This window comes from Aspergillus pseudotamarii (genome assembly GCF_009193445.1).
Source record: "Aspergillus pseudotamarii strain CBS 117625 unplaced genomic scaffold BDV38scaffold_40, whole genome shotgun sequence".
Classification (NCBI taxonomy): domain Eukaryota; kingdom Fungi; phylum Ascomycota; class Eurotiomycetes; order Eurotiales; family Aspergillaceae; genus Aspergillus; species Aspergillus pseudotamarii.
Window position 1 is genome coordinate 193,098 of NW_022475054.1, and position 15,290 is coordinate 208,387.

General features: G+C 48.2%; 5 protein-coding genes across 5 annotated transcripts; 2 read left to right on the plus strand and 3 right to left on the minus strand.

Annotated features, from left to right (window-relative positions):
- Nucleotides 1-197: 197 nt before the first annotated feature.
- Nucleotides 198-1,038, minus strand: BDV38DRAFT_284642 (uncharacterized protein; the record flags this gene model as incomplete). The annotated part of the gene is made up of 6 exons (XM_032060317.1): nt 198-367; nt 423-476; nt 540-676; nt 740-789; nt 842-877; nt 940-1,038. The coding sequence occupies 6 exons, from the start codon at nt 1,036-1,038 to the stop codon at nt 198-200; spliced, it is 546 nt and encodes a 181-aa protein (XP_031911828.1).
- An 864-nt stretch (nt 1,039-1,902) lies between these two features.
- Nucleotides 1,903-3,030, minus strand: midA (putative cell wall protein). The gene has a single exon (XM_032051311.1). It carries the CDS (start codon nt 2,774-2,776, stop codon nt 1,940-1,942), a length of 837 nt encoding a protein of 278 aa, XP_031911829.1. The 5' UTR covers nt 2,777-3,030; the 3' UTR covers nt 1,903-1,939.
- Nucleotides 3,031-6,223: 3,193 nt separating this feature from the next.
- Nucleotides 6,224-9,159, plus strand: ptpB (tyrosine protein phosphatase PTP1; the record flags this gene model as incomplete). The annotated part of the gene is made up of 4 exons (XM_032057514.1): nt 6,224-6,345; nt 7,484-7,908; nt 7,994-8,259; nt 8,314-9,159. 4 exons carry the CDS (start codon nt 6,224-6,226, stop codon nt 9,157-9,159), a joined length of 1,659 nt encoding a protein of 552 aa, XP_031911830.1.
- A 424-nt stretch (nt 9,160-9,583) lies between these two features.
- Nucleotides 9,584-10,845, minus strand: BDV38DRAFT_132577 (VanZ family protein). The gene is made up of 2 exons (XM_032051313.1): nt 10,751-10,845; nt 9,584-10,643 (listed from the first exon to the last, which is right to left on the minus strand). The coding sequence occupies exons 1-2, from the start codon at nt 10,773-10,775 to the stop codon at nt 10,009-10,011; spliced, it is 660 nt and encodes a 219-aa protein (XP_031911831.1). The 5' UTR covers nt 10,776-10,845; the 3' UTR covers nt 9,584-10,008.
- Nucleotides 10,811-15,265, plus strand: BDV38DRAFT_251500 (SAGA histone acetyltransferase complex subunit SPT7). Its single transcript, XM_032055047.1, has 4 exons — nt 10,811-12,462; nt 12,516-13,654; nt 13,709-14,397; nt 14,447-15,265. Exons 1-4 carry the CDS (start codon nt 11,391-11,393, stop codon nt 15,096-15,098), a joined length of 3,552 nt encoding a protein of 1,183 aa, XP_031911832.1. The 5' UTR covers nt 10,811-11,390; the 3' UTR covers nt 15,099-15,265.
- The last annotated feature ends 25 nt before the right edge of the window (nt 15,266-15,290 follow it).

The window sequence follows — 15,290 nt, forward strand, 5'->3', positions numbered from 1 at the left end:
CATGTGGGCTGGCGGGATTCTTAGCGTCGACCCGCGAGCGCGTCCCTCACACGGAATCACGGGACACTAGTCCAAATAGGGTCATATTGCATTCCTGAGGCTGCAAGGCTGGTCACTACTTTGTAGGCTTGGATGGATGTATGTACAGTAAATAATTTCATCAATTCAGAACAAGTCGTATCACATCGCTCGCCACCTTAAAGATCACAGACAAGGTCGAATTCTGCATCGTATTGGATTGTAGTTTGGGCCAATTGCGCGGTTACAGTGGTTGCATCTGTTGTCAAGCTGCTTGTTGTCGGTGCCGATGCTATGGTAGCACCCTGTGACGCAACGCTCGTAGATGATACTGTCGACATGCAACTGTCTATTTGGCAGTAGGTCAGAAAAAATGGTTGGTGGACTCCCAAGGCCAAACGTACTTAATTGATCCTGACAATCTTGGAGGGAGAAGGATGATGACTGGTCCGTGTTGGCTATCTGCATACGAGTTAACGGAATTCTGCGACTTTCGTCAATGGGTATAGTGCAATACTGACCTTCTGGCAAGAGTCGAATTGGTTGTTGCAGCTGATGGATCGATTTCGTGTTAGATAAGATTCCACGTGGGACAGTGAAACATGGGACGAGGAACTCAAGAGAGCTACCTTCTCGAGGCTGCTGATTCATAATCCGTCTATGAGATATAACGTTGGTTATCATTCGGTAGTAGGAAAATTATAGATGGAAACATACAAACGTATCGCCATCCACGCCGTACGGCCTTTCAGAATCACCTGTGTTCGTGACCTAGGTACATGTCAACATTAATTCTCACAAGTCAGAATATTGTGGAACTCACCGTGGGTGCAGAGCCCCCTAGTGTTCCTGTAGATGCCTAATGAGAGATTCAAGATGTTAGGATCTAGCTTCAACCGTGATAACAGAACAGTCGACTACCTGTCGCTTGTCTACAGAGGCTGGCGCATCTACCAGCCCGACTGGATCCAGGATGAGGGCGCGAGCGCCGAACATCAGAAGAAGAGCGCTGATGATCATTAATAGAAAAGTCGCCGTGTTTTGGGCTGTTACTCATGTGGCATGGATGTGATCACTCGAATACTAGGAGGAGTAGTAGCATATTGAACGTAGGTAGTGCTGTGTAATAATATAAATTGGGTAAGGGTTAATCGTCATCTGCTGGACAGTTTTACTCCGCACATAATAATATTCCGTGTCCAGCGGCTGGGGATTTGCATAGATTAGGTTTCCTATTTGACACGGGGCGAATCCTTGCCTGTATGGGAGTGACGGCGGCTAAAGTGTTCTATTAACAGGAACCTTTGGTGTTTCATCGGTCGCACTATTCCGATGATTATTCACATGCGATATACAGCCTGTGCTTTGAGGTGATGCTGAATAAAACACGTTCGAGCTAGTTTCGGCGGCAATTAAATACATAGATATCAGGGCAAAAAAAAGCTTTTTTGTTTAGTTGGACCGCCAGACGATTGTCCAACCAAGCTATCGAACAGAAAGAAGAGACGGTGAGACGGAGAATACCGCACATCTCAGTATCTCTACGCAGAACCAGTGCTTCGAGCGGGGGAATCAAAGACAACAAGCCAACCATGAATGCTAAAACAAACCGCTGTACGTGGAAAGGACCGTGATCTTGGGAAAGGAATGACAGGCGTTCTATATGAACAGTATGCAATCAACAAGGACATTGAAGGTTGCATACCAAAGGGGGGAAAGAAAAGAAGAAAAAGAAGAAAAAGACCCAATATATCTTCACCAACAAGCGCCAATGATAACTGCGTAATACTCGTACAAACTTTACAGTGTCGAAATCATTGGACCATCATGTACTGTGCCCACGTCTAGATTGCAAGGGCCAGGTACGGCCAAAGAAGCTGTCACGTTAAAACCGCCGGGGAGTGACAAACACCTGGCTCGTTTAGAAATTCGATGCGGCATTGACAGGACCGGGGTTATGGTATTGGTCCAAAGTGCTCTTGAAAGGTGTTCCACCAGCCCCGGGGCTGGGAGCCTTCTCCCGAACGCCGGAGCCGACAGCGGTACCGCTCATGAGGTCCGTAGCTTCATCGTTGTCGTGGGCATTACGCTTGCGTGCATGAATCCTCCAGGCAACGACACCAAGAGCACCGACCAGAATTGCACCACCGACACCAACAACAACACCAATGATGGTCTTCTTCTGGTTAGAAGAGAGGCCCGAGCTCTTCGAGTCCTTCTCTTCCCCGTTGAGTGAAGGAGAGTCGGTGGCGCCTACAGCAGCGGACGAGGTGGTGGTAAGCGTGGTGTGAACAGGCGTTCCACTGACCGTCTGGATAGTAGTAAGGGTCTTCACAACAGGAGTTTGGGTGGTTTTCGAGCTGTTGTCTGTTGTAGTTTGGGAGTTGTTGTCGTTGTTGTTGCTATCCGTTGTAGGTCCGCTGGTGGTTGATGCCGATGTTTTCGTTGGCTGGTCGGCCGTGGTTTTAGGGGGGTCTGTGGTGGAAGTTGACGAGTCTGAATTTGATGTTGTTGTGGGGTCAGCCTTGGTGGTCGTTGGCTTGGTCTCACTAGTTGTCGATGTGCTTTCTGTAGACTCGGACGAAGACGAAGAAGTTGATGATGTCGACGATGTGGATGATGTGGTCGCTTCTGTCGTGGTAGGTGCGGCATCCTTAGAGGTAGCGACATCTCCACCAGTAACCGCTACGCTCTGACCAGAGACAGCGGCCAACAGGGACAACGAGTATAAGAGGAACGAAAGGCTTGAGACTCGCATGGTGGGCGAGTAATGCGGGATGAAATCAATCAAAGTGGTCTCGATCCGAAGGTCCGGAGGCGATGCAGCGCAAGACAAGGCGATTCAATCTCGTGACTCTATGACTGACGGATACTCCGGAGACTTGCAACGAGGGGATAAGAGGTGACAGAAGTGAGAAAAAACGATCGTACTTATCAAGGGGGGAAACTCAGTGAACTGCAGATGCAGGAGGGGTTAACGAAAGACTAGATAGATATACGTATGAGAGGCACGATGTAGGTACGAGAAGAGAAAAGAGCGTAAGGAGGCGGGATAGAGATGAAAAAGGATTGGAGACGGAGGGCTCATTGAAGAAAGGGAAGAGCGCGCAGTCCCACTCGGACTGGTTCTTCCGGCTAATCACTCACTCATCATGTGTCGGCTTGGTTGCGAGGGACGCTAGTCCTCATTCTTTTCTCTCTTTTTTTCTTTTCTCTCTTTATTTGCCCTTGTTCCATACCACACACGGTTAGTGAGGTCCGATCTAACTAGGATTTTACCGAATAGGCGGACCAATGCACCAATACCAGCAAAGATGCCCGATGTGGGTGTGCGCTAGTGTCAACTTGGAAAACTAAGCCTCCCCACTGGCCAGTCAGTAGGTGTGGGCTGAGACATTCTAGCCAGGAGAGACCCGTCAACATACTAAAAAATTGGAGCGCTGGGGGGGTGGTCGGGGATTGTGTGCCTGACCTCTCGGGGCAGAAACTCTGTTTGGCTCCGCTATTCTTCGCTATCACCATTAGTCCATACGACCGTTTCCTTCTTAGCCCGTCAGCTGTCAATGTTGGTCTACAAATGGGGTAACATCAGAGCAATTGTCCATACATAAGGGGGAAATCGTGGGTGAGATGATCTTTCTGAGAACTTATTAAATTCAATCGATTGAAAAACTGTGCTATTTTAAGGAACGTTCCACGGTACGCCTGCCCAGAAACCATAGGACACTTGGCTGCTGAGTTGTTTGACATCGTTTATGCACCCATGGTTCTTAGGTAATGCTACATAGGGGAACACAATCACCTTAATCGACTACCTAAAACATCATAATCTCCCCCCTCTCTTTTAAATACCGTGCCTATCCGAGGATTCCAATAGCAGCAATAAAAGACGGAACATCCTCGGGCTTTCTATTGAATTCCCCATTTCCCTTTTAGACCCATCTACTAGTTGACTACTACTACTTTGTGCCGGTACTGCCGACCGGGTAAACGCCGATCGTCTTCAGTTGAGACATTCAAGCCCTAGTAAATCTTACCCATTAATTGTCGGTCTGTTGACCACCCGAAGGAAGATCGGAAGGATTCGTAATGTTGCTGTCCTTTGCGCTGTGTTATCTCTACTCGTAAGATCAGTCTACAGGGCTTTGACTCTGTGTATGGCTGTGCATAGCTCCATCATCCAACAACTCTTCCCACGACGCAGGGTGTGACGATCGACAGCAGGTGATGAGTTCTAGATTCTAATGTTCTGGACTGCCACCACCTTCTTCTTCTTTTGCTGCCACATCATTTGCCCGTCACTTCGAACGAACGTGTACTAACTAAATCAGGCGTACTTACGGAGTACTGTGCGTCATAATACTCAGGGTACATGTAGTACCGAGATAGTCATGTACTCCGTACAAGCCACTAGTACACATTAGTAATTCGAATCTACTAGTTAGTGAGTAACACTCACATGACTCGACTGTAGTTTTATTGTGGAGGCGAGGGTCATGCAGGTTTATAGACGTTCGAGATAATTCCTGATCTATCAGCGTGATGCTCGAATATATATAGTAACTGAGATTATTCGTTGCCACTGTTTGTGTGACGGCCCAACGGGCCCGTCTACTAATAATTACCTATATCACCTTGTCGTACAACTGGTATACGTGACTAGATCAAGCCCTGCATTATCCCTGTGCGGTAATCTCCGGCTAGTAGTCCGGCTGCCCAGGGACACTCCAGCCCTACTTATTCCAGGAGATGGATGAAGGACCCGGTCCGACAGAAGATAATAGATTTTCAAAGCAGAGACCACCAGCTCGCCTTGGAAAAGGAATTACACAACGATAACATGGCACAGAGGAAGAGGTGACTTTGATAAGCGTCCATGTCATGCTTCACATTTTAGGGCCTCCAAAATGCGGCATTGACACCCTCGCAACATGCCTACTGCAAGACCGAGGGGAAAGTGTTGCTTGATTCCCGTAAATCCGTCAAGGAATTGAGTTGAAATGTGCCTTTGTTCGCAAAGAAACTTAATGGTATCCTTACAAGGTTGGGGTCATTTGGTAGCTACTGGTCATATAGCAAGCGGAGGGAGTATGTTTCGGAAGCTCGGAAGACTGCCTACTCCCTGCAACAATCACGGTACTAAGGACCGTTATTCACTTTTCTTAGACATATCTATATTAGGTTGACCCTACTTGTTGTGGTGATTATGAGGGAAAGAATTTGAAGATAAGACACTTAAGAATTCATCGCCAACATTAACCATGGGAAACGATGTGGCTTTATTACGTGTTTCTCTTATTTCTTTTTTTTCGTTGTTTACTGCTTAAGCCTTCAAGCATGAAAAAGCGTAATGATCTAAGACTCAGTGCATGTACATGCCGACACATGCCTGCTAGCTGTCACTCGAAGGTGAGTCTTTATCTCCTCGGGGCACGGAGGCGTTTAGGTTATAGCCCTTACACTAGGGTTTCAGGATCAAAATAATGGTAGCTCGATTTCAGATATGGCTTTCCATTGATATGTATGCTTCCAACTTCAAAGCCCAACTAGACCACTGACAGAACTGGATGGGCAAAGCGGATGGAGCGGTTGACATTTTATCTCCGGATGGAATGAGGGATGTAGCTCACGGTGCAGAAAAGTTACAGCCCAATCTATATCCGGTCACACAAGCGTGTGAAATGTGAAAGCATGAGATCAACAACGAAGGTGAGGGGGGAAGAAAGGAAACGACAGAACATAGGAAAATAGAGAAAAAACACTAAATTGGGTATCATAGTAGTCATAATCGTACACAAAACTTGTGGAATGATCCAAATTATATGCCGAAGCTCATCGTTAAAACTTATTCGGTGGTTTTCCTTTGAGCTGGTCTTTGATCTCTTCCTTAAAATATTCGACGAACTTGCTCAAGCCGGGTCCTAGAGATGCCATCAGCACCAGCTCTACACATGGACATTCCATCCTGTAAGCATATGTGTGTCCTACCATTATTGTCTCTATGAGTACCTCCCATTTCTTCGGGAGGTACCCCATGTTTTAAATGTTGAACCTTTTGATGGACCCGTCCCACCAGTCTGTGAAACGTCGGGCTGGCCAGCAGCTATACGAGGATATATCAGCATGAAACTTGCGCGTAGGTGGTTGTGGAGATGTGCATACCCGAGCAGTGAGCCAAACCTAATTGGAGGGAAATGAGTCAGTCATGGATGCCATCGAGGATGGCAGTAGAAAGAAAACTGGTCTGGAATCAGGCGATTACGTACCTCGAAAGTTCGGATCCAGAACATTCGGAACACCATCTTGCGAATGGGCTGTTAGTACCTAGTAATCAAGCCTCAGGAGGCAAATGTATGGAGAATTTCGATAGTGGCTGATAAGCAGCGAGACCACAGGTCTCAAGAGCTGAAGGGAAAAGGAAAAAAAAAGAGGGAGGAGGAAAAGCCGAGGAGGTTTTTCTGTGCTGTCAGAGAGAAACAGAAAGAAGACTAGTCAGAAAAGTGGCCTTTCCCAAGTCAAGCCTTTAGCTGTGCCACAACAAATGACCTGCAGCCAGTTAAAAGCGACGGTTTCAGTCCACCAGCCGGGGTTAAATTTGTGGCAAGTAAATTTTGACAAAACTCGTGCAACGGGAGGAATTAAACGTGGAATGTGTTATCATTACTCTTTTTAGGTAGATCTATGGATCTGATCGTCTTGTAGAAAAATTCTCCACAACTTCTCCTGTACAACAAATTTAATTCTATTTTGATTGTATTTATGGCCATTCCTATCTGATTATATATCTTTTTCTTTTTTGTTTTACGTTACTTTTTATTCTCTTCCCCAACTTTCAAGATTCTTCTATTATTTCAATTTATCCTTCTTCAGATTACATCACCGTCCATGTCACGCCGACAATTCCATTCTCATTGAACCCCTGCCGTGATCCCCTGGAAACCTTTTCGATTCTTTCTTTCTTTGCTGTCTTGAACTTCTCCAATCATCTGCAAGGCTTGATCTGACTGTTACGTTGATCCCGACAATTGCCCCTTATAATTACTTCTCCAATTCCTGGACTGCTGGCACGTCCTTCAAGTATAGAAGTGCGGGGAATAACAGGTTTTTTTTTATTTTTTTTATTTCTACCTTCTCCTTTTCATCCTGTTCTTTTTGTCCTGTTGCGAGGGATAATTAATATCTGTGTTTAATTTTGTCTTTTTTGCTTTCCATTGACATTGTGCCCCTCTTTCTATCTATATTTATGGGCTGTGATTCTGTGGTTTTTCTTTTCAAATAATAATTCACGCCAACCCCATCGTTCTTTCTGTCTTCAGCGAGAGTGAACGTTATCGACATTGCGCGGTGTTGTGAGTTTCAACGTCGTTGGTCTCCGACTTCGCCGATATCCGCCCACTAAGATTTGGCAGCGATTTGCTCCGGTAAGATCTAAAAATCTGGCCAAGCAAATTACGACGAGGGGCAGCTTCCACAGCTGTCCCGATCTGTCCACGCTACAGATATCATCCCTGCCGCAACCGCCGAACGGCGCGAACGACGATCCGTCCGGCATTGAGGGGGAACTTGTTACTGCACCACCTTCCCGCTCTACATCGCCCGACGCCTTCAGCCTCCGCTCCGGACCCCGAAAGCTTGTGTCGACTAAGAAGCGGGTCTCAAGAAAGGCGCGCGGCGTCCTGGGCAAGGTTCGGGCCTTCCAAAGGATCGCTGCGGCCAAAATGGCTCATCCCACCATCAAGATCGATACAAACGTCCAAGCGACCAAGCGCGCCCTTCCCGAAGACAACGATGAAGGCTTCGAGGTCTTAGATGGACCCGATCAGGATGACCCGGGTCTGGAAGCTGGAGATACTGAATCCGTTCCGCCTTTTCTTTGCCAGTCCGTCTTAGGTTGGTCCGCTCCTGTTCCCACTACTCTGGATGTTCTTCGGTCATGTTCTAGTAGAGCTAATCAGATGGCTGTTCCAACCTCCAGAGATCCACCAGAAATTTGAGGAACTCGAATGGATACAGCGGGCACGTCTTGCAGAAGGAATGCTCGCCAACGACCCCTCCCATCGTTGGGCGCTGGAGGCCGATCCGGAGGTCAAGGCAAGGAACCGATATATCAATGTGCAGGCGTGGGCAAATTCTCGTATTCATCTTCAGGTAAACGATGGCGAGTGCGATTTTATCAATGCCTCGCCGATCGCTCTGAAGGATTCTGTGTCCCAGCAGGAGAGAAGGTACATCGCGACGCAGGTAAGCATGCCGCATGTTGGTAAATAAATATGCTCTCTGATCACTGTATTCCAGGGACCGAAGGTAGGAGATATATTCCACTTCTGGCACATGGTATTCCATGAAACGAAGGAAGTGGGTGTCATCGTTATGCTTACGCAGACGTTCGAGTCCGGACGAGAAAAATGCTCTCAGTATTTCCCTGTCAACAGCGATAATTCTTTGGTACTTCTGCGGGAAGATGAGCGTGACCCATTTGTTAGCAATGAGAATCACCCGATCGGAGATGAAAATGTCGTGGGCACGGTTGCGCTGCTAGAGAACGCTTTTGACGAGAAGTCTCGTTCCGAAATCCGCAAACTACGGCTCACTTTGGGTGCCGAGTCGAAGATCGTTTGGCATTTTCTCTTTGCTGGTTGGGCGGATTATTCCAAGCCTGAAGGTGATGACCGCAGCGCACTTCTTCATTTGATTGAGCAATCAGGCTCCAAGAGCTCCCCGGATAACCCACGTATTGTGCACTGTAGTGCTGGTGTCGGCCGAACAGGCACATTCATTGCTCTCGACCATCTGCTACTGGAGCTTCAATCTGACCAGTTGTTGCAAGTGACTGACCCAGAGGCTGACCCAGTCTTTGAAACAGTCAACCAAATGCGCGAGCAGAGAATGATGATGGTCTACAATGAGATGCAGCTGCAGTTTATTTACGAAGTCTTGCGAGAACAAACTGACCGGAAGCTTGGGAAGGTCCCTGAAATCAACGGGCGAAAGTCCGATGAGCGGTCCTCGAAAATGGCCAAGTTATCTACCGACTCCGACTACTTGCCTTCCTCGAAACCAGAGCTGGAGTCTGTCTCAGATCGTGCCTTTACACCAACCAGAAGCTGGTCAGGAACCCCAGAAGTCTCCGACAACGAATAATGGTCTCACTCTTGTTTTTATTCCGTCGCATCACGGACAACTCATTAGGCTGCGGCCGGGCCATTTTTCACTGCTATATATATAGTTCTCTTAATAGCTTTCTCATCTGTTTCCCTAGTTGCAGCATTCACGACGAACCATGAGTTCTTGACTTGCATTCGACCTCACGCCTTCTCTGCGCTTTGTTGCGTAACATCTTACCATGTTTGAATATCCAATTTACGACACTTACGTCTTTACCTCGTGTATTTGCTAGAAGTCTTGTGTGGGAACATTACTGCCACTATTTATGATTCAGTTCCAGCTTTTAAGGTACTGGGAATCCTATACGAAATGCTTCAAGTATCTTTTTCACTATTTCCATACTTCGCTGTATAATTTACTAGGCTGTACGGTTATAGCATGAAAACTGGTGTAGGAGTAAGATAATAGGATTTTCTTTCAGCGATATTCTGCTCCGTATGCTAGAAAGCGCAAAGCTTTTGACCTTATTTACAACGCCGGAAGTTCCTGATAAAAAGAACACGCCAGAAAGCCGAGCCTTAGTGTACTAGGATGGACCGCAAATCCACAAAATGAGATAGTCAAGAGTAAGATCGTAAAGAGTGTGATATCCTGCAGATGAATCATCAAATAAGCTGAGCAATATAGCAATCACGATCTGTGGTATTGCTTGAAGGAGGGCGTAAAACATGACGAGTAGATTGGTACAATAGACCGGTCATGAGGGATAGAGGAGTGATATGGTGATATTGGGTAAAGATGGCATGGCATGAAGGTTGGTCTTCCCTGCAACAACGACGAGGTATATTTCATAACGATTAGATTTAGATCCCAATGTAGATCGCATTAGTCACTTCGTTTCTTCCCCTCTCCCTTGTCCCCATTGACGGCAGGAACGGAAGGTTTCGAGCCGTCCTCGGTCAAACCGGAGGGCTCGCCCGCACCGTCATCCGAATCCCAGTTATCGACGGCATTCTCATCCCAATTGTCGACCTCGCGCTCCAGATTAGTGACCCCTGTTTCCTGGGGTCCTAGCCCCTCCGGCTCATGGTCGGTTTCACCATGGCCCGGGCCGACGCCGAGCTCAACATCATCTGTGGCGTCTCCAAGAGCTCCGAAGCGAGCTTTGCGCCGCCTTTCCAGCATCCGCCGGTGGTACCAGCTGCACAAGCCGACTGCGCCGAGACTGCCCACGATGTTGGCGAGGAGGTCAAACGGGTCAAACGAGCGACCATTGGGGAGGATTCCTTGGACAATCTCGGAGCCAATTCCTAGAACGGCGGTGCAGACAATTAATGTCAATTGTAGCGTGCGTCGGCGGGTGGTGTCGGGAATCCAGTAGAAGATAAGAGATAGCAGAAAGAACGTCACGACATGGAGAAACTTGTCATTGGGTTGTAGTTGCGATGGGACGCTCGAGGATGCACTGTGGGGGAGGAGACCGATATAGGCAGCCAAGAGCAAGAGGAAGACGAAGGCGCCTGCGGAGTTAGTCACTGATGATGTAGGACGAATGTCTATGATGGTTTCCTGGAAGAGGAGGAGAAGGAAGAGGAAGCTGTGAATCTTGCCAATAGAGGTAACATACCCGCGAAAGGATAGCGGATCCGCATGGTGGTTGTGTGGTGGTCAAGGAAGCGTGCGGAGAGAAGTTGTGGTCGAGAAAGAGTAGCGATGATGATTCCGGGTGCGTCATGTGCTTAACTGAGAGAACATAAGGTCGGGATGAGGAATCAGATATCAAACACCTGCAACAATGAAAAAAAGGTACCTTCTTTGTATTCATTGTCACCACCATCCAATCTCTAGTTACAGTATGTGAGGAGTTCACACCAACTAAGACACTAAATTATACAACGGACTGTATACACAACACATTTTCCAAATATAATATACCGGATAAGAAAACCGTTGATCAATTCTCTGGAGAACTGCGCGGTTGGTCTGAAGGCTGCGGCGGCCGTTCCGCCTTCACGGGATCGACTTCACTTCATCCGTTCGCGCAGAGAACCTCGTACAGAAGCCGTTCACTTCCCCATCAAAATCTCCGCCCGTCCCATCGTTTTTGGATCGGAGATTATCGTCTCTCTCTTCTCTGCACCTCCTAGTTTGTCTCTATGTTTTTTTCCGCCAGCCAAGCCGCCCTGTTGCTGCCTCTCCGCACCTGAATCTAACCGTGGAGAAACGAGCCCCCTCGCCCGCCCCAGAACCGGGGTTTTGGAGCGAGCATGTCGCTCGGACACCACCACGCCTGGTTGCCGCCAGGACATCTTCGGCCTCCCGATGATCATCACGACTCGCGGTCAATCAATGGCTACTCGAAATCATTTTCCGGCCCCAGAACGCCCCAAATGCGCGCCTCGGTCGACGCTGATGGGTCTCACGCGGGTAATCTGATATCGGAGGCTGATATGGCAGCCGAGGAAGACCCACGCATTGCCATATTTCGCGATTTGTACAGACGCAGTGAGGCGAAAATAAACAACTTATTTGCTGGCCAGAAACTTGTGGAGGACGTCGGCGCCGCCGTCGCGGACGCTGATGAGTCCGACACCAAGAATGAGCGCGCCGATGAAACTGCACCTCCTCCGGTACCCGCTAAGAAACCCGCGAGGAAACTGGATGATGATGACTACGATGACTATGACGATGACGATGATGGGGATGCTCCATCTCCACCAAAGCCTAAACCCCTCACCCCTTCCCAGGAATCCAGTGCTCCTCCTCCCTTAAGTCGCTATACGAGTGGTACGACATCAGCAGGCGGCGATGCTTCGAAGGAGACGAAGAAAGAGTCGTTGGAAGATATCCGGAAGAAGTTGGAGGAAGACAAGAAGGCGACCGAGGAAGCTGCGAAGAGAAGCTTCCACACTATCTTCTATACACTAGAAAATGACCGAGATGCTATGTTGGATCAACAACGCCTAGAAGAGTCTGAACGGCAAGTTGAAGCCGAAATGTCGAGCCAAGCCAATGCTGGCAATAATGCGACTTCAGCTTCCAACGGTTACGGCTCGTTGAGTAATGCTAACCTTGGCGCGTCGAGTCTAACGTTGAAGAATCTTATCGCGAGAATTGACATGAAGCGGACAATGGTGCAAGCCTCTGATGCGGAGCTTCGGAGTTTGATGAGCGAGGTTCGGAAGAATCGCAGCAAATGGGCCAGTGAGGATAAAATTGGCCAGGAAGAGCTCTACGAAGCTGCGGAGAAAGTCCTCAGCGAGCTCAAAGCGATGACGGAGCATTCGAGTGCCTTTTTGACTCGTGTGAATAAACGAGACGCGCCAGATTATTACACAAGTACGATATACCCTCAATTTGAAGCCGCACACCTGTACTAATTCAATAAACAGTCATCAAGCATCCCATGGACCTGGGAACAATGACTAAGAAGCTGAAAGCGCTCCAGTATAAGTCAAAGCAAGAGTTTGTTGATGACCTCAATCTGATCTGGTCCAACTGTTTCAAATATAACACAAATCCGGACCATTTTCTGCGCAAGCATGCCTTGTACATGAAAAAGGAGACGGAGAAGCTTGTTCCTCTTATTCCAGAGATTGTAATCAGAGATCGTGCTGAAGTTGAAGCAGAGGAGCGTAGACTTCAGCTCGCGGAGCTTGACGGTGCAGAAGAGAGTGACGATGAGCCTATTATGTCGTCCAGAGGTAGGAAAGCTCCCGGTAAATCGTCCAAGAAAGGTGCTGCTCCGGCTCGAAATACTCCTAGCGGATCTGAACCCCCTGCAGGTGCATCTTCCCAGCCACCTGCACCTGTACGCGCGGACTCCGATGTTCCTGCCGATGGTACGCAAAACGGTTTCGCGACACCACCACCCGGGACACAGACACCTTCAGACCCTACTGGCGCCGTGGCTGGCATTTCCGGAAGCCATGGTGATTCTATGGACATTGATGGCTTAGCGCCATCGACTAATGCGCTTAGTGCTTTATCAGCGCCGGGTGCAGAAGCTGAGGATCCTGAATACAAGGTCTGGAAGCAAGTCACGAAAAAAGACAGAGCTCTTATTGCTGCAGAAAGGCATCGCTTGTTCAAAGGTGACAAGTTAAACTCGGACGAACCGGCTCTACTGCGCACCAAAGCTGGTATGCGAAGGTGGCTGAGAAATCAGATACAAAGTAATGCGGAGGGTGATAAGTCCAACGAGCCAAGTGCACAAGCCATGGAGCCTGGTCCGGCTGGTGAATCTCTTGCCGAAGGTATTGAGGTCGAAGAGGATAAAGTGATTCCTGATTATTACGATGTTATGTCAGGTGTTCCTGATCTGCCTGGACAATTACTCTGGAGGGAAGACTCTGATGGCAACATCGTGGATGCGTCTGAGGAGTTTTTAAGCGTCCTACCGAAGGGAACATTCACCCAGCCTGAGAGCAAACTTTCCCGCAAGATGGATGCGAATATGCGGCAAATGCAAGAAACTCGAAAGATCTGCTCCAAAATCGGCATTGTCAAGCAGATGCAGTTGCAATCTCAGGTATGTTTTGCTCGGTCCTGTAGGCGCTGGCCAATATTCTAATTTCGATTGTAGATGTACCAGAACCAGTTCCAGAAATATCAGCCGGAACCATTTGTTGAGCACGATGTTCCACCCCATGTAATGAATGATGAAGGGCCTGTCGTTTCTTCGTGGGTTTGCAAGGCAGCTTTGCAGCGTTCCGTTGCAAAGATATTCTATCATACTGGATTTGAGGAGTACCAGCCGTCAGCTCTTGACGCTGTCACTGATATTGCTTCTGATTTCTTTCAGAAGATAGGAGAAACGTTCAAGTCTTATATTGAGGCACCCAAAGTTCCTGCCGGCGATTCAACGGACATTGTGTCTTCAAGCAATCAGTGGAAAAAGGCATACACCGAACCAGAAATTGTGCTTCACACACTGAACTCTGTCGGTATTGGTGTTGAGGACATTGAGTCTTATATAAAAGACGATGTGGAGCGACTTGGGACGAAGCTGGCGACCGTCCATGACCGCTTGAGGTCTTTGCTATCTGAGCTGTTGCGCCCTGCCCTTGCCGATGGAGGTGAAGATGGTTCCAATGCATTTGCAGATGGCAGTGAACAGTTCGTTGGTGGTGACTTTGCTGAGGACATTGACGAAGATTTCTTCGGATTCAAGGAGCTTGGTCTGGATAAGGAATTTGGTTTGGCTACTCTCAGTGTCCCGCTTCACCTCCTTCAGAATAGGATGTACAACGCTGCTCAGTCCCAAAATACAAGGTATGGTGGACAACCCCCGGATGCATTATTGATACTCACTGTTTATTAGTTCTACCCAAACCGTGACCCTTTTCCCGCCGCCCCCTCCATACCCTCGGATCACATCGGAGACGTTGCCGTCACAAATTGGATTGGTCCAAGCATTTTTCGCTGCCAAAATACAAGCAAACAACAACGAGGGCCTGGTTGAGGATCTTGAACTACCACCAAAACAAAGGCCAATGGCTGCTAAGCCTCGTCTTCCAGCCTCTGGCAAAATCCCGCCACCCTCTGCCCCGACCGGGCCGACTTCCAGCCCTCAAAAGCGTCCGCTCCCTCCGACAGCTCCTGGTCAGCAACCAAATGCTATCAAGCCAGGGCCGTCAGAACCCAGTAAGAAAAAGGTCAAGAAGAACAGTGGCGTGGCCCTGGAAATTCCTGGATCAATTGCCGACGGGGACGAACCTGCAGTGAACCTAGATGGCACTAAGACTACCGATGACCCAACATCGGCAAACTTGGATTCCAAGGACTCTGCTGCCGAGGTCTCGGGGGGCCCCGTGACCGAGTCTAGCAACGTTAAGAGCGGACTAGATAATCCGATGTCCGACGTTACCACTGGTGAAGGCTCTGGTTCTATCGGTGATGCCAACGGCGATCTAAACAAAAGTAACGACAGCACGGCTCCTTTGACAAACGGTACAGCGGGCGATGCATCATGATGTTGTTATACGAAACATACCGAACCCCTTGTTGGCTGAAATGGTACTTGTATAGCCTCTCCGCTACACATTTGGATGACTCTCTTTGCTATCCTCCAGGGACCTACAACCCTTTTTGTTACAATTTATTTCTGCATCATATTTCGTGTTCAATGTTTTTTTTTTTTTTTTTTTTTTTTTTTTTTTTTTTTT